A 24,999-nucleotide genomic window follows, 5' to 3' on the forward strand; every position below is an offset into this window, starting at 1 on the left:
CCGACTGACTTCTGATATGAAGTGCAAACCTTGTAAGGGACATATATACGTTTTCCATTAATATGAATTACGGTACTTATTTTCCCATGTTAAATTTAACCACACTTTCAAATAAACACGTAAAATCACATTAGTCAAAGGGCTTAATGTTGTTCCAACACTGAATATCAATAAATCAGAGATTATACAAAGTTATGGAAAGAGCTATACATTAACAACAAAGGGATATCCATCAAGTTTTATTTTCAGACTCGAGTCAATTCATCTTGTCAACACAAATGAAAGAAACTAGAGCTTTAACAAATGTTGCTGAGGACATAAACATGTTATGTTGTTCAGTTTAACTTCATGCTGTGTTGAGACCCAAGATTTGCTTCAGAGGTACTGATGAAAATCAAAGTAGTTTGGATTCATGTATACTATGTCCTAAGCAGAGGCTAGTACAGATTGCGGGACTCATCTGACCAAAAACAATACCACCAGAAGTTTTAGATGACATAATACTGCACTGAGGAATCAACAATCTTGGGTGAAACAACGATCTTTAAAAACAGCATGACAGCAAAAATTACAACTTTCAGAAATGGTATGAATAATCATTTATATTTAGACATATACTGATGAATTCAAATACAGTGTTCAAGTACAACAGTACTTAAAATACCACTTTATATTGGCACTAGTCTCTCTCTCACACACACACACACACACACACTTCATTGACAATTAAGTGGGAGGGGTGGCCATCCTTCTGGATCCCATTAGGCAAGACACCTTGAAAAGAGGAAGAAAATATGTTAATACTGCAGCAACAATGACAGCTTAAATTTTTTAAATGGAACTTAAGGTGTTACATGCCTTAGTTTATACTTTCAAAATTTAATATAGAAATTAGGGTGAAGTGACCCTACAAACTAAAAATTAACTAGAATTCATTACTTTACATTTTATAAGAAATTCCCACATTTACATTCAGCTTTAAGCTAAGCAACCTATAGCCCTCCCTTATCTGCCACACTATACTGAAATCTAACTGATCTGTACAGAACATGCATGTCACACTCCATTTACTTACCTTCATCATACAAGACACAAAAACACCGCCTCTTACCTTGCAAAAGGGTACCCAAATTGAAGACTGAAATGGATTTTTGCTCTTTCTGTGAGGAGGGGGGATTGGGGGAATTTGAAATGGTCTTTAATTTTTTTTTTCCTGCTTTTTTTAAATGCATATTTTCTCTTTTGCCATTTCCAATGTTTTTTTTTCCTTTTTAATTTTTAAGCAGTTATGTTAGACCATTTCAATTTTTTATTTTCACATTTCAAAATAAAGCCAAGTGACTAAATCAATGCCATCATACAAATCATTAAAATTCATACATAAAATATATACACAAAAGCAACTACCAAAGGTTAAAGTACACAAAGCCTACTTATGCAGCTCTAGTAACTTTACCAAAAAAAAAGTCCAAAGGTTCTTTCAATTTCTCATATTCATTAAGGAATTCAACATATCTATTCCATAATATGGAACCATGACTAAAAACAAATCTGGTCATTTTTTAGACCAAATTAAAAATGGAAAAAACGTACCAATTCAGTTCAACAGTTTCACATTACATAAAAGCTGTACTTCCTGTTATTACTACAGTATAGTGAACACATTGTTTTTTGGAAATATTTTCCAAGGAAATTTGCATTAAATGTTAAATTCTAAGTAACTAGTTGTTAAAAACAAGCATTTCAAGAGAAAACTGTTATATAAGCCTCCCGTTGACTGTCCACAGTGGGCGCCCAGAGGTCTTCATCTTCTCCAGGATCGAGGTTCATTGTCATCGTCTTCTTCGTCATCGTCCTGCAGCAATGCATTATCCGCAAGTGGTGTATCCTGAAACTGCATGCAAAGATTTAAATGACATTGTAATTCATTCTCTTAATATAAAAAGCTAGAAGGCTACAAATAAAGTAATAGCACAACTATTACAGAGTCAGAGGCACCATTATAGTCAATCTGCAGTAGAAAACTAGAGGTGAAGACAATTTTAATTAAACCTCTTCACACTACTACTGGCAGAGGCCTTTATAAACCTTAGATACAAAAAGGCTACAGCCACTCGAAGACCAGACCCACTACCTATCAATCATCTGACTAGCTGGTTTTGCCCCCAGTTCGCTAATAGTCCATTATAATGTACCTGCCTCTTAATTTTAAGGTCAATGCCTGTCTATGGACTAGGGGTGGGTACTCTAATTACTTCATATCGTGCTTGATCTTAAAGATGTACTTTTCACTGGATTTTTACCATTCTCTGTACTTCTGGTCTTAGTATCGGAACTGGTATTCGGCAATGGAAGATGAAGTAAAACAGACACAAAACACAAGTACGGTCAAGTATGCAGGGTAAGAAACACCCCATAATGTCTAACTAAGGCTGGATCCCACTGACCTCCTCATCTTCTGGCTCCATGTCTTCAGCATCTATAGCACTGAGAGATGCAGCAGGTTTATGCCAGGACAACTTCAGGTCCTGGTTGTTGAACTTCACCCCATGGACTGCAGCCTACAACAAAACTTGAAAAGTGAAGGCAAGCAGTAGCAAAAGAACCAACGAACTACCAATCTGATGGACCCAGGTCCAACAGTCATTAAAGGGTATGGACCAAGTTTCAGTGAGGGTTCACACTCATACCTCTGTACAAAATCCTGTAACAATGAGCTATAGGATATAGGCAAAACTGAAAGGAATTCTTGATAACAGCACATGTCTATTGATACAATGAATGTATTTTGAGGAATATACTGAAGAGTCAATTAAGACTGAAAAACCCAGCAGATGCTCAGTTCCTTTAATATATACCATAGGTTCTATTGGGTCCATGATCTAAAGAGATGAAGTGAAATAAAAGTACAGTATCTACTTGCCCACACTCACTTCAGGACACATCCAGCCATGCAAAAGACCTTACATGCAGTACTTACTGTCTCGGCCTCTGCCCTGGTCTTGTAGGTGATTACGGCACTCTGAGCACTCTCGTTGATCTGGCAATCTTCGATTTCACCAAATTGCTTGGCAAAACACCCATGCATTGTAATTAAAGTTTGACAAAACACACATACCTTAACTTTCAGCATTGTTTATTCACAGTAGTATCTAATGTTAATCGTAACAGTGTGACTGTTCTCCAGTAGCTTTCAGAACATTATTTAACAGATCTAGTAGAGATTGTTCAATTACACCATTTTTTAAAAATAGCTAAATATGGGGAGAGAGTTAGACTTACTGCAAAATGGGGGAGGAGGTCCACCCGGTCCTGTTCGGTAAACCCTGAAATCTCCAGAGCCCGTGGGCGATGGTCTACTACAGCATGGATCAAGACCCCTCTGCCCCGGCCTCTAATCCCACGTCCCCTGCTCCGCAGGGACCCACGACCACGGATATGGGCGCCTCGGCCACGGCCTGAGGCCAAGATACCTCTTTTGGCAGCCTGCAGAGGAAAAGAAAAAAATAAAAAACAGGGCAAGATTCTGCAGCATTAACTGTTGCACCAAGAATGTGGGACTCTCATCAATGCAGCAGAAAAAGGTCAGAAGAGTAACTATGTATTAAGTTCTTGAAAGAACACAGTACAGTGGTACCTCAGTTCTCGAACTCATTAGAACTCGAATTTCTTAAATCGAACCAACCAGTTCGAGAAAAAATTACCTGGAACTCGAACTGTATCTCAGAAGTCAAACTAAGTACTTGTATGCGTGGGGAAATGAGTCACGCGGCACGTCTCTCAGCAGAAACAAAGGGTAACGCTTCAGTCTCAGCCTCATATTCACTGTGATAGCATCGTTTGTTGGTGATACGCAATACTCGTACAAATGTTACAATCTAAAAGTTTGCGATTTACGAACAAATTAAGAAATACAGAGTAATAATAAAAATTAACAATGGACCGCATGGCATAGTCTAGTGTTGGCGCAGTGTTGGGGCATGGCTTGGGGTTGTCACAATCTGCCGAGCTGGGACCGGGGAAACAGGGACAGGACTCAAGCGATCGGGAAACACGGGGTTTAATTGAGAACTGGCAGAACAACACAATGACGTTACAATGACCGGACTGGGGAAACAAACTGAAACGCGGACTAAATACAGAGGACTGACTAATGACAACAACCAGAAACAGCTGATCACACGGGGATTCCACACGAGGGGGCGTGGCACACAGAAGGAGCGGACGATTGGGGCAGGACAGGGGTAGTGTTGAGGTACATTCTTTATAGTTTTGGAAGCCATTAAGAAAAAATTTCTTGTTTTATCCTGTTCATTTTGTGTGTAAATGCTAAAAAAAAAAAAAAAAAAAAAAAAAAAAAAAATTTAGGTGTAATTTTGGGGGGCTGGGAAACAATTAACTGGTTTTCCATTATTTCTTATGGGGTAAATTCAATCAGAACTCGAACTTTTTAGGATTTGAACCCAAGTTTCGAAGGGATTAAGTTTGAGTTCTGAGGTACCACTGTATATGCAATTACAGGTTAGTTTCAGCAATACTTGTCTTCCATTTCAAACACTTGTCACATCATGCTTGTGTTATTATACACCAATGGGTGCAGAACGCCCCCTTGTGGCGTGAAATATAAACTACAGAAACAAGAGAATGTGGAGTTCAGATAGTGCCTTTTGAGGGGGTACCTCTAGCTGTAATTGTGTGTATTTCTTCCTCAGCTGCGCAGTGTCTTCCCCAGCTTGCATCTTCTTGTACAAATCCAGCTCAGTGTCTAACAACTCCTTCTGGGCCTGTAACGCAATTACAAACCACATCATGGCACCAAGCTTAGTCAAATGGCTCTCAGATTTTGCAAGTGTAGCCAAATTATCTGTAAATCTAGAGACAGAAAGCATCCTCAAAACTCACCTGAGCTTTGCTTTTAGTGGTCTTCATAGGATTACCACTTGAAATGGCTTTGATCTCAGCCTGCAGCTTGGTGATGTTTTTAGTAAGTGTGGTCAGCGTTTCCATGATTTGAGATTTGTCCTCTGGTTTGATGGATTTATTTTTCTCCAACTTGGATATCAACAGCTATAAAAAAAATGTAATCACATTGCTATGTTATGAAAAAGATTAATTCATTAGTAAAATCATTAGAGGTGTTTGGAAATCTCTCACAACAGGTATTTTGCCAGTATATTTTCTTAGTTTTGCTTAATATGGAAGGAAATCAGACCAAATTCTCTGCAAAAAACAATGTGAAGACGAATTACTTTTTGTGTTTCTATATGCTTCTCCAGGATCTCCTGCTTCTTCTTCCGGACATCTTGCTGAAGCTTCAAGGCTTCCTGTAAGAAATACCACATGTGCAAATTTGATCAGTCCTTCGCACAGGTAAGGGACCGCACATTTCAACCCAAGCCAAACGGCAGCCTTTCATCATGGACTGCTGTACCTGCTTCTTCTTAAGAGCCTCTGAGGCAGCACCTGGGCTGAGGAAAGGCAAAGCCTTCTGGGAAGCTTTTAATGCTGCTGGATTGTACACCGTTTTGGTCAATCCCGTTGAAGTTGAAAGAACCTGCAGGTCATGGATTAATAATCAGGCTTTCCAATTCCTGGAACCTTCAGAAGGACATCTAAAACTTTCAACAACCTGGATCATTTCATTTTCATATAATCTGACAGAATATACCTTTCCTTCAGCAATGGCCGGTTTTATGGAAAACCCCAGCCGATCCTTTACTGGAACTTTAGCTGTGTTCTGTTGGAAAGGATAAATGAACACCGCTACATCAAAACCATACAAGACAGGGTAAAACACTGAAGCAGGAAGTGAGGCTGAAACCCACCTGAGAGGCAATGCCTGACTCCTGGGGGGGCTCCAAGTTCCCTGTTGGAAGGGGGCCCAGGCGATCTTTAACGGACTGCTTGAGGGCCATCGCTGGGGGCTGCTGAGAGGCCTGCATAGCCTTATTCAATGACAGAACCATACCATTACAGGTGAGTGACCTGGGCTCTGACTGAAGTTTTCAAAAAGCATTAATATGTCAACTGCCAGGGCACTGACCGTCTGTGACTGTGGTTGAAGCTGGGGACCAGCGTCTTCGCGGTGCCAAAACACCTTGATAAAGCGGTTGTTCAGCACAGCCTCTGTACTCAGAATAGCTCGTTTGGCCTCCTCGTGTGTTGCGAACTGGATGAGTGCTCCTTCAGGGTCGTTCTGGTAGGCAACCTAAAGGGCAGAGTGAATGGCCTCAAATTATATCCCAAGACCACTTAAAACCATACAGAAAACAAAAAATATAACCAGCTACCATCCCTTCAAACAATTTGTTTAGGACCTCTCCCAGCACAGGAACTTTTTTCAAGAACCGGGAAATTTTTCAGGAACTCAGGAAATATTCTGACCTGGCTACAGCTCCCGGGAAGTAATGCCTGAATCTTTTTTAGTCCCTATTCTTGGTAAGGTACTACTTTGGGTTAGAACTACTAGGGTTGGACTCAGCAATACACTACTGATTGAAGTGTGAGGAAAAAAGATGACGAAAATATTTTTGCATTTAAATTACATGAAATGTATTAATGAATACTAGTTTTTGGTTGCATCTCCATGTTTTTGCCTTGAAAAATTCAGTGTCCATAATTCGACATGAAAGTGCTCTGGCTCACTTTTTTTTTTTTTTTTTTAGCAGCAGTACAACGATAATCAAATTTTGAGCTATACCAATGTATTTACGTCCCATATCACAGATACTGGGGAGGGGGATGCTTTTTTTTTCCTGGGGAAAACAAAAGCCAGATTTAATAAACATGTTGCGGGCAGTATAAAACTATCAATGGGCCAGTATTTTAAAACCTTGTCTGTTTAGATCTGCCATCCGTCTCATTTTATAATATAATACTGTGTTTGGTGTTGAACCAGTATGACACACAATTTGACCTGTATTTTCACTGCAAAGTTTAACCATGATACTGTGAAATACTTTTATTGCCACTGTCAGTTCTTAAAGTTAAAATCATTTATCACAACGAGGGAGAATTCCTCCCTTATGTGTAGGACATGGGGAGAATTTAAATTTTTCAGTGGGAGTGCAATAAACAAATGTATCATTATGGGAAATAAAGACCAATTAAAATGTAGCATTATCCAAGGCATTTTCAGTGGAATCTGTTTCCCTCCTTCTCATGACAAATGCTGTTCGTGTGAGAAAACAACTCTGGCTAAGTTGAGATCATCAGAAAAATAAGTCATAATCTAGACACAAGACAGAAAGAGATAATGATTGATGTCATTTATGGACAATACAGAGTTGCAGTGAAAAGAAGTTGTGTTCACATGAATGAGACGTGAAGAAGTGAGAAGTTCCTTGCTTTGAGTAAGTTCTTTAAGTAATAAATAGCAAGCCAAGTTATATTCATCTATTCTTTCTGATTCGAAAAAAGATGCGATTGGTGACTCAAATACTGTGATACAAGCGGAACTGTGAGTTTTGTGATCTTTTGCACCCCTAAACAATACCTACACCAAGCTACCTACTGAACTCACTTCCTACACCACACTGCTACTAGTGGCACATTATGGGTTTCCAGCACAGCTGTGGGTGAAATACTTCTCACAGATAGAGAAAAATCAGTAGCTATGTATAACCCAAACTTGACAAACATGGAAGTGGGAGCTGGTTATGGTTAAATCAGGAAATGATACCGATTGGTTGTCCATGTTGACATTCTGTGCGATAATATTTTTATGTAGTAGCTACTAACTACGGCGCAACTTAAGCAGCAGTGGTACAACCGACAAAGAACACTGCCCTAGTTTAAAACTAGCTAGTTTCAACGTATGATTTAATGTATACTTTGCATCCAACCTTGTGATCAAACTTACACTTGGTACAGCTGGTACAACTCACTGCTAAACTTCATTAGGAAAGTGCCTTATATCGATAGGGTCACAAATTTTGTGCAGAAAAGTACAGAAATTTTAGACAGTGATCACAACAAATCAACTACAATATTTATTTGCTTCGACTTAGATATAACAATAAAAGCTGAAGAAATCCAGCCTTACCTGCAGGTTAACAATGGTCCCAAACTTACTGAAGTGTTCATTGAGTTTGCTGATGTTGTTAAGCTCTTTAGGAATCTGCCTGACATCCAGCTTTGCATTTGGTGAGCCAAATGGCATCTTGTGAAACCCCTGATTAGGTTTGTTAAAACTGTGCCTGCTTAAAATAAAAGATAAGCGTATAAAATTCAATCAAAGTAACAATCATTCACTATACACAGAATAGGACATCTCATAAGTTTTAAGGTCTGTTTGCCCACATGTTTTTTTTTTATTTTACACATCACTGCCACCAAGAGGACTTTTGAGGAACTTGAATTATACATTTGCAACTACAGCACACCAAAAATTGACTGGTGCAACACTTTTTAAAAACACATTTGCAAAAACACTGAATACATGCCATGAAAGGAATCTGCTATTCCATATGCATTTCTGAAATCCATAAGCAGCATGCCAAACATAATGGGGGGAAAAGAAAAACATGCAATTTCTAACATACAATATAAATGTTTTTAATTAAGAAGACAGTTGCGTTGTAAAACCAAAAAAAAAGAAAAAAAGAGGTGAATCAGACTTACTTGTCAAACCATGGCTTCTTTGCTGGAATTCCATCATTTAGGCCCGCTGATCGTTTTCTGGAGTCTGACTCAACAACAATCCTGACACTATTGCTGTTTGAAAGTTTTTCTGCAGTGATAAAGGAAACTCAGCGTCAACATTTCTGGCTTAACTTACTAATTCAAAGCAACATATTAAGAGAGGTGGAAGCAAGAATTTCCCTGTAGACTGAGATAAGCATACCCCGTGGGGGCAGGTCCACCTCCCCCATAGTCAAGCCGATGAGATTTGGTCTCTGCGCATGCACTCTGTGCCTATACACAGGTCTGGAAGAGTTGGTGATACTGGGAGCCTCAGGATTGTACATGTCTGTCTCAAAGGTGTCTGAGTGTCCAAGGGAGCATGGAAAATACAAAGCTGTGTCAATCAAGAGCTGGCTTAAATAAGAACTCGCCTGACTGAAGACTAATGTTTGATACAGTAATATCATAAACCTGCCTATATGCACCACTGGTTACTTCCATATACTTTTAATCACAAGTTCTGCATTTATACTGAAATGCATTATTGAAAGAAGATTCAACCGTGAATTAATGACATGTGAATGCAGTCAGTCATTTTCTACTTTACACAGTTACTTAAGTTTTACATTAGAATTACTGCAGTGATTACTCAATTATTTAGCTCTTAATTGTTCAAGGGCAACAAAACAGAAAAACTGAATATTGAATAAATTGAAAATTTACATTTTAACTTTGCGCCTTTATTGAAAAAATCTTTTAATTAAAAGCCCAGTAAGGCAGAAATTCTGTGCACACTGAAGGAGGTCCAGGGTCAGGGAAACATTGATAGAGCTTACTGCTACACAGAGCAGCTCCTTGGAAGCCATACCTGATGTAAATAGAGGTGTCGGGGTCTGTGGTGGGGGGAGGCGGATCCCTGATGTGACAATAGTCGGCACAGAGCTGGTGATGGAGTTCGGGGGGGCATCCATTCCCGAGGGTTGAAGAGGGGGGAGTGGTGGTGGCGGACCTACATGAAGATCATCATGCTCAGAAGCACCTATGACGAAGGCTATTGACCACCTTTGTTTTACATTTGCAACTACAGCACACCACACAATCAGTTACTGATTTAGTACTATGCTTATGGCTGGCTGTACCTGCTATAGGAGGGAGGCTGGGCGGCAAGGCCCCTGGTGGAGGCACTTGCGGCCGCAGGTTCACGGGTGGTGGTGTCATGAGGGGCGGAGGTGGTGGGAGACCTGGAGGTGGCGCTGCCTCCACCACGGGGAGGGGCTGTGCTTGAAATGGAAGAATGCTGGGTAGGTTTACGTCCTCCACAACCACTGGGTCGCTGCCGTGGTCAAATGGGCACATGTCACCGCGCATGCAGAAGCCTTTCTCTGGAATGGAAAAGACAGTCATCAGTGCCAGCACTCCATCCAATCAGAGAGCTGTATGCTGATATTTTGATCAGGTGTATTAAACATGGTAACAGTGCAGCTAACTGTAACCATGAAGCTGTTGATAAACCAGAACAACTTAATATGTAAAGTTACCCTGCATCAATAGTAATTGACAAATCAGTGAAATGGGAATGTTAGCCTCCATAGTAGCTAAGCTACCTTCATAACTACTACTAATCATGATAAACTAATAAGCCAATGCTAAGCACACACATACACATGTTTTTATTTATATATAAAAAAATGAGCGACACTCCCATAGGGGCATATTGTAAAAAAGGTGGAGGAATTTCTGGTATTCACAGTCCCGATGCCGGAAATTCCTCCACCTTTTTTACAATATGCCCCTATGGGAGTGTCGCTCATTTTTTTCTACCAGTCTGCTACACAGAATGCAGTATAAGCATACAGTAATATTCCTTCGTGTGAAACACGGTGATCACTGGGCAGTACATAGTCTTGTGGATTAAATGAAGCATTGAATCAAAGAATTTGGATCAAGGATTTTTTGTAAGAGTTATTCAAGTTACTCAATGAATCGTTGCAGCCCAGTATGCACCTGAATGTGTAAAGATTCTTACTTCAAGGACTACAACCCTGTTTCCAAAAAAGCTGGGATGCTGTATAAAATGTAAATAAAAACAAAATGCAATGATTTGCAAATCATATGAACCCATATTTAACTGAAAATAGAACAAAGACAACATATCAAATGTTGAAATGTTATGACAAATATGAGCTCAATTTGAAATTGAAGTTGTGTAATGCTAAACAAAACATCTGGTTGAATATATCATAGGTAATTTTAGATTAACTGGCAACAGGTCTATAAGATGATTGGACAGTAAAAGAGTCTATGTGGAGTGAAGATGACAATGTATTTTCCGAGCTAAAGAGGAGAGGGGACCGTCCCAGCTTGTTATCAGAGAACAGTTCAAAAGTGAGCATCCATGATGGTATGGGGGTTGCATTAATGCTCATGGCTTGGGCACCTTGCACACCTGGGAAGGCACCATTAATGCTGAACGATATAAATACAGGTTTTGGAGCAACACATGCTGCCATCCAGACTTCTTTTTCAGAGAAGGTGTATATATTTCAGCAAGACAATGCTAAATCACATTCCGCGCATATTACAACAGCATCGCTGCATAGTAGAGTCCAGGTGCTAGACTGGCTGGTCTACAGTCCAGACCTGTCACGCACTGAAAACATTGGGTGCATCATGAAACAAAAAATTCGACAAAGGAGATCCCAAACTGTTCAGCAGTCGAAATCCTGTATCAGGCAAGAATGAGACATTTCATTTTCAAAACTCCAGCAGCTGGTCTATTTGTTCTATTTTCAATTAATTATCAAGTTTCATAAATCATTGCATTCTATTTTTATTTTCTTTTTACACAGCGTCCCAACTTTTTTGGAAACGGGGTTGTATATGATTTAATTCTAATCACCTTGAATCAAGTACAGTAAAATCCCGTTACAGTGGACTCACTAATAATGGAACCTCGTCTATAACAGACGAGGTCTGCTGGACCTTTAAGAACATGCAGAAAAAGCATCGAATATAGTGGACTCGCATATAATGGAATTTCGCATATAACGGACAAACAATTTGGTCCCCAGGGCTGCTTTAAGCTGTAGTTTTGATTGGCTATAACGGACATACAGGCTTTGCCTACAAGGCACATGGCGTGCCGGTGATATCCAACGCAGATACGTAGTCGGGATTATTAATAGTCGCGCATCTGGTCAGGTAAAGTTGCATTACTACATATACAATATAATAATCTATACCACAAGTGTATCTGCTGGGGTGTGGCATGAGTAAATGGTGTCCTGTAGTTGTGTTCTGGGCATACAGCAACTCTGGATATAATGGACTGTTTTGCCAGGCCCCTTGAAGTCTGTTATAACTGGATTTTACTGTATACAAAACTTGTACAGTACAGTGCAAGAGTTTTGGGAAGTCTAAGGAAATGTGTATATTTGCTCAGAACAAAAACAATTTAACATTACAAATTTGCAAATTAAGAATACCACAAAAACTAACAAGAATATCTTGTGCTCTCCAAAAAGTAACCGACATCTTGTTGGATGGCTAGAAGGACACCTCTTTCAGACATCTCTCCTTACGGGACCCCAGACTTTCCATGTGTTTAAGTCAGCTGACGGTGAAATTTATTTCACGAGTTAAATAAAAGTCAACGAGGTATTGATTTGTCATACAAAGTTTGATAGTAGGCAAACAATGCACAGGTGTACTGGATGATTGCTGCAAATATTGGGGTGACTTTTTTTTTTTTTTTTTTTTAAAGAGGTTTTTAAATTCACACTCTTACGGACCAAGTTTTTGACCAATATGAAGACCATGTTAATATTTTCTTTGACTGTTAGAGAGTTTTGCACATTACTGTATGTCATGTTGAATGTAAAAAATAAGTCATAATAAAAACCCAATATGTGACACGCATACTGTTTCTCAAACACGTTACCATCATAGTCCCTGCAACGTTTCCTCTGCGGTGCCCCCTGGCCAAAGGAGCTGTGGTCCAGTGTGTGTTCCTCGTGGAATTCCGACCAGCTTTCCGTGGTGCTGTTGCCGTGGTGTGTGGGAGCGATGACCGTAATGGTGCTGCTGAGAGTAGGCACTGGGAAATGGCCAGAAGAGATGCCAGGCACCAGTGGTGCAGGAGTGTAGCTCTCCGGGGGCTCTAGCCTCTCCACACGGTCGTGGTCATACTTTGATTTGACAGTGTCCCTTTCTGTGATTAAAGGCAGATTAAACCTTTGATTAAAAATGAATTCCAAAAGGTGGCTGTTCAACACATTATGTTTCATTAGGAAGAGCAGCAGCTTAACAGAAGACATGTTGTTGACCTCGACTTTTAGTCCTGCTCTGGCTCCTGGAACGACTTCTGCTTCGGGACCTGCTCCTGCTCCTGTCCCTATCCCGATCGCGGTCCCTGTCTCGATCTCTCTCGCGGTCACGATCACGATCCCGCTCTCTGTCGCGAGGGCGGTCCTTGCTCCTGCTGCGGCTGTAGCTCCGACTGCGGCCCCTTCTCCGGTTATACCGATCCCTGTAAGAGTCCCGCCTGGGAGGCACGCGGTCATAGTCACGCTTTCGGGAGCGGTCATCCTTTTTGCGATCATCACTCCTTCTGCGTGCAACAGATGAACACGAAACACTTCATCAACAATTAAGTTTCAAAACTAGTCAATTCAATCTAAACTTCATTTTAAACACAAATATAAAAACTTGCCTTTTCCACTGAACAGTAACACTCAAAATACTCACTGCAACAATCAAGGAAGCTCCATAAGCAACAACACAAAAACAGTGTGGGGCAGGGCGGTTATTTTGAAAATCAAATTGTTTCATTTAAGGTAATTTTATTTCGACAACAAACTATGTCATTGCAGGGCTTTTTGGCACTATATAGACCTCATTAATGCCCACAATTCGATCAGCATATTAGTAGTGCGCCTAAAATATTAATGAGAGGCATACTGTGATGCCCCTAAGTTAGTAATCTGCATAAATTCAAAGCATCCTCAAAGTATGCTGCTGTTGTTTTGGTATATTCTGGAAGCGATAAACTTTTAAGAGGATATATTATGGATAAAAAAAAAAAAAAAAAGGTTGGTAGATGGTGGTACTTTTTACAGTCAAGTCCAAGATGTTTCCCGGTAAATATAGTTTTCATTTACAAGCCCAACACGCATGAACACACACTGGCACTATCAATCAACATAGCATATGTACAGATTTCAGCCTAAACATTTCCTCACTTATTCAATAGAGATTCTAAGGTGGCAGGCAGATAATTTTATGGCTTTATTAACCCTCTGGGGTCTAGGGGTAGGGAACACACATTTACTGACTGGGGCATGATCACACATTTCTTTCAATATCATAAACTTAATTCAGGGCAAATAAATTATTTCTTATATATTTGTGTTGGCATTAAACTAATCTTTATTTAATGTACTTTATAAACATGTCAGATTTATGTTAATTTGTAATTTTACATCAAAGTATACACATTGCAAAATGCAGTTTGAAAAACTTGCAGAAACATTATAAAAGTACATAGTTAGCAATGGTAGCAGTTTGTTTTTATCCCAGATATCTGATCACCAAAGTTTTGGCTACATGAAGATGACTAAATGGTGTAGTTGCAACATTCAGTTGGATAAATAAGAAAAAGCTAACATGTCACTATTTCTGGCTCCTTTCATTGAATATGTAGCAACTTTCATGTGTATGAGCAAGCCATTGACACCTGGCCACATCCCTCCCCCGCCTTTTATGGCGCTGATGGGGATGTATCTGGATCGCGTTTCACCGTTGCGCTGTTCATCTAATTACCATGCGAATGCAATTTGAATACGAGGTAATGCAGCTATTTTGAATGTGAATAGTGATCTTTGGGTGATAGTGGCACTACATGCCCCTGATGCAGGTAAAACAAAGTAAGGTGACATGGTTTACTTTTTTGTCGATTTAACCTAATTTTAAAAACTTTAATACTTCCATCAATGGACGTTTTGAAAAGACGACAAATTTTGGATTTAGTCAGCGTTTTTTTCATGATTCTACATAAAGATTCCAGCAAGATAAAAACTGAAATAGGCGCGAAAAATACGCTGCGTCATCGACGACACACTCGACCCCAAAGGGTTAATTAGTGTATTTAGCAGCTACAAGAACAAAAGTTATTAAAAAGCCCTCCATACTAATTGTAATTTAATATACAATATTTAAGGTGGCTTTACCTTTTCTGGCGGTCCATCATCCAGAATAGCACCTGTGTGTTTTCTCTTCAGGTGCTTGTGTATAGTGCTAGTGCTGAAACTTTGCACAGTGTAAAACCACGTTTTTGTTTTCTGATAATTTGAAAAACTCCCACAATTATGTAGTGATATTGAAGGAAAACATCTGTCACAATGAATAAGCATTTTAGAAATCAAAGACTTCATTAAAATTAAAAAAAAAAAAACAAAAACAAAATTAAAAATATTGAAGTTCACGCATTTTCACCGCCAATGTCATCGACTGACAACTAATTGCGGTAGCCCTAATTCGGATATTATGCAACTAAATGACAAAGCTCTCAGCAGATAATACATACATGCCACTCTGTACATAGCGACATGTACGGTCGCCTCCAATAGTATTAGAATGGCAAGGTCTATTAATTTGTTGTTGCTATACACTGGAAGCATTTGAGTTTGAGACAAAAAGATAAACGAGACCAGAGATCAGAAGAAAAGGTGAGTAAAGCATCCTTAGACCATTCATGCATGGGGTTGCTTCTCAGCCAAGGGAGTGGACTCGCAATTTTGCCTAAGAACACAGCCATGAATAAAGAATGGTACCAAAACATCCTCCATCTTGTTGGGAGAAGAACAACTTCTCCCAACAATCCAAGAACAGTTTGGTGACAAACAATGCCTCTTCCAGGATGATGCAGCACCATGCCATAAGGCAAAAGTGGTTTGGAGAAGTAAACACCTACATTTTGGGTCTATGGCCAGAAACTCCACAGGCTTTAATCCCATTGAGAACCTGTGGTCAATCCTCAAGAGGCGGGTGGACAAACAAAAACCCACAAATTCTGATAAACTCCAAGCATTGATTATGCAAGAATGGGCTGCCTTCAGTCATGATCTGGCCCAGTTGTTGATTCACAGAATGCCAGGACCAACTGCAGAGGTCTTGAAAAAGAAGGGCAAATACTGCAAATACTGACTCTTTGCATAAACTTAATGCAATTGTCAATAAAAGCCTTTGACATTTAAGTACATTAATGTAATTATACTTCTGTATACCACAGAAACATCTGACATAATCTTAAACTGAAAACCAATACTTTAAATTATCACACTCTTACTGACATCAGTTTTTGACCAATATCACTCTCAAAACTTTTGGCCATGGCTGTACTGAGCAACAGACATCCAACAGGTTGACCAAGAATTACAGCAGTTAAAAACAGAAACACTGTAGAGCTTAATGAAAAAGCCAAAAAATAAGTGTCAGCATCATCACCAACACCAACAGGGATGACCATTTTTAATTCAAAGAAGACATCAAGAGCAAACCACTTCAGCAGTAAGAACTGGAAAGACCGGAATTTGCATAACTGTAGAGGTGAGCTACAAGAGTACTGGACTAAAGTTTTATGGATTGATAAGACTAATATTAGCCTCTACCAAAGTGGTGAAAAGGAAAAATCATGATCCAAACTATCTGTGAAGCACAGTGGACATAGTGTTAAGGCTTGTATATCTGCTTCTCAAAATGGCTCACTAATCTTTATTGGTGATGTAACTCATGATGATAGCAACAGAAAATTCAGTCTACAAATACATTTTTGTCTGCCAACTTAGAGAAATTAGGGCTTCAGACTGCGACCAGAATGGTTGCATATGTGACCTTTTGAGTGCGCTTGATTTTAAAATTCACTTGGTCACATCGTTTGGAGGCTTTGCTCCAGCATGGGTACCACGTTAAATTGGGACTGAATTTTTTTTTCTTTTTCCCCAGTTTGGCGTCTCAATTTATTTATTTAGTGCCAAGTTCTCTCCCTATCTGCACGTGAAAGTACGTAAAGATGCACCAATAATGAAAGGTGCTGAGCAATCCCTCTAGCTGTGGTGCAAGAAGGAAGTGGTCTATAGCTGATTTTTTAATTTTTTATTTTTTAATAGAGAAGAAAAAGGATGAGGCTGGTGGTAAGGGGGAGCCAAAGAGAGGTTCAGAGTAAAATGTTTTGCAAGAACAGTAATTTACCCCTTTCACATTTGCGGTTGTCATTCGCAAGTTAGCTGTGAACACTTAAACGCAAATATTTTTGGAGCTTGCCGAAAGACTGCAAAAACTTAGACGATGTGTAAACTAAAAACAATACTGAAATTTAGATTTTGGTAACATGAAAATCATATAATTATCAGTAATAATTAGTAATACATGATACAGTGGTACCTCAGTTCTCAAATTCATTAGAACTCGAATTTCTTAAAAGTCAAACCAACCAGTTCCAAAAAAAATAAAAATTACCTAGAGCTCGATCTGAATCTCAGAAGTCAAACCGTGAATGCCGACCTAAGAACTTGTACGCGCGGGGAAATGAGTCACGCAGCACGTCTCTCAGCAGAAACAAAAGGGTATAGCTTTAGTCTCAGCTTTGTATTTGCTGTGATAGAATCGTGCATGTTTACACTAGCTGAATACATACAGTATATTTAGACAGTAAAAATACATTGATAACGATACAGTAACAATAATTATTATAACAAAATACATTTAAAAATAAAAAGATTACTTATTCATTATTTTAATAATAATAAACCATTAATACGTTTAATTATAATAATATTGTTGTGCCGAGCGGGGACGGAACGGAGACAAAGGCGCAGACGTCAGGGTATCGGGGAATACAGGGTTTAATTACAGGTAAGGCAGGCAAAACGCAGATGGACAATACAATGACCGGACTGGGAAAACAAACTGAAACGCGGACTAAATACAGAGGGCTAATGAAAATAACTAGAAACAGCTGATCACACGGAGATTCCACACAGGGTTAACGAGGCGGCGTGGCACACGGAAGGAGTGGACGATCGGGGCAGGACACATTGTTTGGATACATTTATTTTCTTACTTTATAAATTACTGTTTTGATAAATGTGCTTAGATGCGTTAGTACAGTATATGCTCTTCTTGTTTCATCCGGTTCATTCTGTGTTTAAAGGCTAAAAACAACATATTTAGGTGTAATTTTTTTAGGGCCGGGAAGCAATTAATTGGTTTTGCATTATTTCTTATGGGGAAAATTCAATCAGAACTAGCAATTTTTAGGATTCAATCCAGAGTTCTGAATGGATTAAATTCGAGTTCTGAGGTACCACTGTACTTTCTTTTTCTGGCAAGACATTTTTACATAATATACAAACTATCTAAATTATGCACCTGTACATTACAGCTGGGCAGTATGACCAAAAATTTATATCACGGTATTTTTCAAAGTTATATCGGTTTCACGGTATATGACGGTATTTTTTTTAAAGTATGACTGGACGTTTACCACATTTTACAGGACACATTTTTGTTTTACGTTTTTGTATTGTTCCCACATCAACTATATTATTTTATTATTGGCCATTGCACCTATCCACTACCTTAATGATAGACAGCTAACATGTTTGTGGGCTAACTGCTTATAGATAAACGGCTAATGTTAAGGCTTGCGGCAGCAAAGTTAACATTTTTGATAAATGCCTTTATTATATTATAAAAGTATTATTTGAATTGTCACATTTGTGGGGATTTTCTGCCCCACACCCTAACTAACATGAAGGGTTACTGTATAAAGTCTTGAGTCACTGTCAGCCTTTCATCAATATAAAAACCAGGTTATGCAAATTAGGACAACTATTCATTAGCATGCAAGGTGAATGAATAACACCATGATGCACTACAAAACAGGGCGCACCCAAATCATGTGCTGGTGCAACCAACTGGGAAAGCTGGTATCATTGGAAAAGCAAGTCTGGAGCCCAGAAAATGCATCCAAACTAATGTGGACAAACTTCTTCAGGCAGCAAGACAATGATGCAAAACACACTACCATCTCAATAAAAGACTTAATCTGGGGGAAAAAGTTGAAGGATTTAGACCGGCCAAGTCAATCACCAGACCTTAACTCGGCTGAGCATGCACTGCACCTCCTGAAGGGGATATTGAAGGGAGAAACCACCCCCCAAAACAAACAAAAACTAAAATGAGACTGCAGAAAAAGAATGGAAAGCAATACAAATAAAGAAACCAACAAAGGATACACCACTAAATATTAAAGGTTATTTACTTTAAGACTCTGTTCCTATACTTTTGCTCACTTATAAACTGAGTGGTCTGATACAAAAAGTGCCATGTTTTTGATGCTTAATACATAGATGCACATACAAATGAAAGAGTGAAAGGTCAAATTCTGAACTTTTATGCCAAATTCATCTTTTGATTACAAATCCAAATGTCTTCAATATATAGCAAAAACAAATGAATCAGATTCTTCTTTTTTGCTGTTCCAAAAGATTTGTTTCAATTCACTTCAATTCAATTCAAAATACTTTGGCCCCTGAGGGGCAATTCAAGACAAGCATGTAAGCAATAAAATGGACAAATTTCATTCACACAAACACACACACACAAAAATACTAACAATTCTCTGACAATATACTGACGTTCTAAGACAATCTAAAAAAATACATACATACAGCTGCAGAAAAAAACAGAAAGACCACAGCACAATTTTTTGTTTTACTCATTTCTTAATCTGAATCTGTTAATATATATTTTCTTGTAAACTCCAGCCTAGTTCTTCCCTGCTTCTCATTGATGAAGGGGTTCTTCCTTACTTTATGGGACTTCAGTCCTACTTCTAGGAGCCTGATACACACTGTCCTAGCAGTGCACTTCACACCTGCACTTAATGTCTCCCATTCCTTCTGAAGGTCACTTGTTGTCATCCTATGATTCATAAGAAACTGTCGGACAAGTTAACGGCTATCTCTGGCATTAGATTGTCACTTCTGCCCTTTACCTGGCTGGTTTCTTGTCGTTCCCAGTGTCTTCACCTTATTCTTGTGTACTGCTCTCTTAAATTTTGAACCTGGAAGCAACTTACTGCTTTGCATAGCCTTCTGCCAGCAGAACTACGATTAAGCCAGGATTTAAAATGTGGATTTAAGAATATAGAGTGGTCTCAATTTTTTACATGGCTGTACATACATAAAGATTAAAGTGCAAGTTAAACTGCAAGTGCCTTCATCAAGGTAAACTGACTCTCTCTTGCACTGTTACTGTTCACCAATTTGAAGGCTTCTGGAATAAACCTAAACTTCCTCCTATTTGTTTTACATACAGGCTGTCTGAATTGCATTCCTGACGTACACAGCTAGAAGTCATCATAGAGAACACGTGTGGGGTCATTGATAATCTTATATGGTTTTAAGGCATATATTTATTTTGTCAAAATAAAGCTGCACTAGAGATCTTTGTGTTTGCCCAATAATTTTTGAGCTGAGGAGGTAACTGCAATTTCCAAAATAAGACTCATAAGTCATATTAATAAGGCAAGATCAGTACAAAAAATATGGGCATACGGGAATATCAATTCAGCCATTCTCAACATAAACAGTCCATGTTACAGATGCAAGCCACAAGAACAGATATGAGCTGACAGATTATCCTGCTATGCCCTCACCTGCTGTCTCTGTACCGTGAAGTGGACTGGAGAGGGCTGTGTGTCACCCTCCGTGAGAATTTTTTCTCCCTGTCATCTTCTTTGTTGGGCTGGAAAACAAGACCAGAACATGACCGGTGGATTCTCTGAGTTAAAAAAAAAAACTAACATATCGTAAACATAAATAAATGCAGCACAGCGACTAGGTAGGGAAATCTGGGAGACTATATTAGCAATAATAATATCCCAACTGCTTTCACTACAAGTTATACCAATTTAAAAAGCATTTAGATATACTAATATAACAGCATGATACTATGTTAAGCACAAAGGTTACCTCTTCTTTCTTCTGTTCATCTTTTTCTTGCCGCTGGTAAGCTTCTGTTTTGACGACTGTCGATGACTGCTCAAATTGAGGTAGATAACTCTTTGTGTTCACAGCTTCAAAAAGTTTATCTACAAAGATCTGTGTTTCTGAGTACAAAATGGATTTGTATCATATTCCTGGATCTAGGATTCAGTACCTTTTATCAAAAAAATTCACTTTCAAACAATAAAACACTTAATACATGTACTGTCCTTTGTGAACAATAGTTTAATCTCCTCCTAACAGAACCCAAGCTAACAGACATGGTAAAGCCTTTAGTGACCAATGCACGTTCCAAGACCTGAAATTATGGTGACATCTCATGCATCATAATAAAGAAGCAGGGATGATCTAAGATCATCTACACTTACACAGAAAACTGCTTCACATAATAAAGCTGGCATCTCATAACCATGTAGGTGTTTAACAGGATTATCAATTCACAAACCTCTGCAATTGAGCTGTACACAACATCCCATCCACATTTTAGGCATTATACTTATGACATACTTGAAAAGGAGCAAAGGTCCAACATGTGCAAGCATGAACTTACCTTTCTGGAGAAATACATCCAACTGGTCAATGCATAGTGCTTTCAGGTCTTTCTCTGATTTATCTTTCTTCACCAAGGCTACAACATATTTAGCCAGAGCTGACGGGTCAGCATCACATCTAAAAGGCAAAAGGAAATAGTCACACTTCACATGATCACACATACAAAACAAACTAGATTTCACCATCTTGTACACTGACAAAACTGAAACCACAAGTGCTTAACAGCAATGGAACTCAAACCTAACATCATCTACCAACAAGCTGACAACTCCACAAGTTTACTCATGCGAAAGTCTCGTACTCAATCCCCTCCATTCACAAATTCTAAAATGCTAAAACATCTAAACACAAGCCTAAACTGATTACATGGATGTGATTATCTGCCAAGCATTTGGATTCACTTCTTAGCAATTAGTTCAGCATAAAAAAATTAGGCAATCTTTTTTACATACACTACATAAAATGTTCAACTGAACCAGTATGTTCTCAGCTCAACTTTCAAATTACAGAGACGTGATGTTAATGTTTAAACTTAAAGTGTTTAGATTAAAGTGCTGCACGTTTATTAATCAAGGGTGCGTTTCCCGATAACGATGACTCTTAGAATCGAAAGATATATCTTACAAAAGGTATTTCTTATCCTATGTCTGTTTCATGAACAATCTTAAGAGACTGCTTAAAGGAGAGCTTCTTCAGTGCAACCTTAAAAGGCGCCGAACTCCTGATTGGTTGACATCGATGGCTCAATAATTAATTATATATACATTTACAGCATTTGGCAGATCCCCTTATGCTACGTTCACACTGCGAGCGGCGAGAGCGTCAAAGCGACCGGAAGTCATTCATTCTCTATGGGAGGGAGCGTCGGGAGGCGTTGAGAAGCGGCGCGGCGCGTCACGATCTGGGCAGCGGGAGAGTCAGACAGAAGTTCAATCACAGTCAACTTTATGGTAATGAGCTGTGACGCGGTTGGGCGGCAACCAATGGGAATGTAGAGATGCTCCGCTAAAGAGAGCGCCGCAGAACATAAGCGTGTAAACTTTTGTTCCGACCCAACCGTTCCTAGGCACAATGGAGGAGAGACTTATTATTGCTGTGGCCGGGTACCCAGTTATATATGATGTGTCTCTGTTTGCATACAGGGACATAAATTTTTAAAAAAAATGAGGCATGGACCAGAGTGTCCAAAACAATCGGTGTTCCAGGTGAGATGGTGAAGTGCATAATATATTTTTTTGATCAGTAGTAATTTAGGCGCCATAGCAGAGAAAACAGTGCAAATTGTCGGTAATGTTAAACCTATTTATAGCATTAGTGTTTGTCAAAACATAATTATGTGTTTTAGAAGCTGTCATCATACATTTTAAGTACTATTTATGTTAACTAAAGAAACAAAGCACAAGCAACTACTTGGCGATCATCCATTGTGAGAAGGTAAATTTTAAAAGCAGCGCTACACTATTTATAGGTAACATTTTCCCTCCAGAACACTTGATTTTAAGCGGGAATGCAAATAACTGGCTCACAACAATATTTATTTGACAAATTATGTCCTATCAGGAGTCGGCGCAAAGATATAAGCTACACGTTTGTTTGTTTTGCGGCCCCTTTAAAAAGTCCTCAGAGCCTGGCATTCTGAGTGGCCTTGTCCCCGCCCACTCTATGACATCAGAGAGTGTCTCCGGCGTTGGCTAGCGTCGCGTTCAGGGCGGCGGGAGCGACGGCTGGCGTCTTTGACGCTCGCGGTGTGAACGTAGCATTAGCCAGTGAATACATTCTGAATTATTCCCTCCATGTAGCAACTGCTTGACTGCCGCATGAGGGAAAGTGGTGTTATTTGTAAATAACATTCCAGGAATCTTTCAAAATATTGCATTAATAAGAACTGGGCAGAACATAAAAATAAAATGCAAAATTAAACTGAATCATCTAACAGTAAATATGATTTTCGCTGACTGGGTGCACGAACCCGCCTCCCCAGATTTTAGTATCAACATTTTATTTTTTGTTCTATAACACACCTGCATGCACCAATGTGTGTGCATATCATTAATATTGGGATGAGCTATGGCAGGATAGCCAAAAGAAAAGTTGCGTTACCATCTTAAAATAAATCCTATGTGCTTCAGTATTGATTACTAGGGACTATACCAGGGTGCTTTTTGGGGGAAATACAACAATACATCCCCGTTAATAAATAAATACATAACCAACAAACGCGTTCCTTATCTTTCATTATGAATCTAAGCATTAGTGAGGCAAATTGGCTAAGCATTCAGGTCGCAAGGACGAAATCTAATAAAGATTGTAGTCATGTATCAGAAAAATCATTTTATCATATGGATCAGTTATTTTTTGTGTTAACTGATGTTTGGTTATGATACTGTACCCTTAACGATGTTAGTATTATTTTAAATGAAGCGTGTGAGCCGACAACGGCGATAAGAGACAGCTAAGAGCGGCTCAGGGCAACCTTAACGAAATATCTTACGGAAGATATACTTAAGAACGTTTCTGGGAACACCGTCGGAACGTAAAGAGACAACTTAAGGCAGAACTTACGAACGACGTAGCGTTAAGAAAGTTTCGGCAAACCCACCCCAAAGCATTTATACTTGTTTACAAGCTAGGAAGTCATCATTCTGGAAGGACTGACTGCGTAAAGTGAAGATAAATAGATAAATTGCTTCGCATTTGCTATGCAGTAACATAGAAATAGCAAAACGTTGCGTCAGCAACGCTAACGGTTTGTCAATGTTGCAGATTAACATTTAGCTTGCGACGCATAATTCCGTTATATGTATCAACTAAGCTTTAGCAACGACAGCTGAGGACACTGAACTATTAGTTCAACTTGATACAAATGTTACTTGAACAAATAAGTCCAGTGGGAATTAATTTCACTTGCAGCTCCCAGTTGAAATATTAAGATATTCCCCGTCATGCAGAATTTAACTGTGATTAATTAGAAGCAGAGGATTAAATGTTTCATGGTGCAAAGCAGTCTAGGTATTAGACAGACAGAACATGTTATATTTCGAAGTTAGCAAATTAGATAGCTAGCTGGCTGATTTCACTCAACGGGTGCTACTTACATTGGTTCAAGGGTTTTCGAGAGCCAGGACTTCAAGGCATCAAGGTTCTCTATAATCATTTTTCAGAAAGCAGTCTACCTTCCCAAATACAGTAGGGCTTAACCCTTACAAGGGACAGGATGCTAAATAAACCGAAAGTAGCAACACACGCGACGTGCAGGCAGCCTTAGCTACCGCCTCTAGCTCAAAGGCCGCACGGAACCAAAGACGTGCTTAACTGTGCCAAAGTACACCCTGTTTCACCCAACTTGCTCTGTTTCTAAAGGGAAAGGGGGAGATTCGCAGGTACAAGAACGAGTGTTCCGTGATCGGCGTGAAGCATACAGCTAGTTGAACACGCAAATATATTGGAATCTTTTCCAGCAGTTTTCGCCCACTCTCAGCCCCGCTCCGTAAACATGGCGACTGTTGACTCCCGCGAGAAACATCGCGAGATAATGTACGCGTCCCTCGAGCATGTCCTACGTCAAGTACGTTCTACGCACTTCAAACCGCGATGTGAGAGCTGTATGTTGTGATTAGGCACCTGTGATTTCTGTGGGATAGAAGAGGAAAATGCTATACATATGTTTTATCATTGAGTATACACAAGATTATTCTGGATAGATATACAACAGTTTATCAAGAACAACTTAAAAAATGATATAGTGATTGATCTA

At 39.2% G+C, this 24,999-nt stretch overlaps 1 protein-coding gene across 2 annotated transcripts; it reads right to left on the reverse strand.

The window, feature by feature from the left end:
* Positions 1-223: 223 nt before the first annotated feature.
* LOC111851091 (RNA-binding protein 26) lies at positions 224-24,763 on the reverse strand. Of its 2 annotated transcripts, none has more exons than XM_023825630.2 (22): positions 24,341-24,763; positions 21,244-21,362; positions 20,661-20,797; positions 20,345-20,433; positions 12,951-13,234; positions 12,566-12,835; positions 9,765-10,007; positions 9,494-9,634; positions 8,846-8,986; positions 8,623-8,731; positions 8,045-8,198; positions 6,044-6,208; positions 5,826-5,945; positions 5,669-5,737; positions 5,432-5,554; positions 5,250-5,324; positions 4,903-5,067; positions 4,680-4,784; positions 3,283-3,486; positions 2,981-3,067; positions 2,448-2,561; positions 224-1,894 (listed from the first exon to the last, which is right to left on the reverse strand). In XM_023825630.2, exons 1-22 carry the CDS (start codon positions 24,397-24,399, stop codon positions 1,805-1,807), a joined length of 3,063 nt encoding a protein of 1,020 aa, XP_023681398.1. In that variant the 5' UTR covers positions 24,400-24,763; the 3' UTR covers positions 224-1,804. The 2 variants fall into 2 exon arrangements, with proteins under 2 accessions (XP_023681398.1, XP_023681397.1); XM_023825629.2 differs by having other exon boundaries at positions 8,045-8,201; positions 24,341-24,762.
* Between the last annotated feature and the right edge of the window lie 236 nt (positions 24,764-24,999).

This window comes from Paramormyrops kingsleyae, chromosome 1 (assembly GCF_048594095.1).
Source record: "Paramormyrops kingsleyae isolate MSU_618 chromosome 1, PKINGS_0.4, whole genome shotgun sequence".
NCBI lineage: Eukaryota > Metazoa > Chordata > Actinopteri > Osteoglossiformes > Mormyridae > Paramormyrops > Paramormyrops kingsleyae.

Excerpts from the sequence above, each read along its gene's own strand:
- LOC111851091 (XM_023825629.2), bottom strand. The coding sequence starts at position 24,399 with ATGATTATAGAGAACCTTGATGCCTTGAAGTCCTGGCTCTCGAAAACC. Across the intron at positions 20,434-20,660 it reads ATGAACAGAAGAAAGAAGAG|CCCAACAAAGAAGATGACAG; the intron begins GTAACCTTTGTG and ends CTTGTTTTCCAG. Across the intron at positions 12,836-12,950 it reads GAGCAGGACTAAAAGTCGAG|AAAGGGACACTGTCAAATCA; the intron begins GTCAACAACATG and ends CTTTAATCACAG.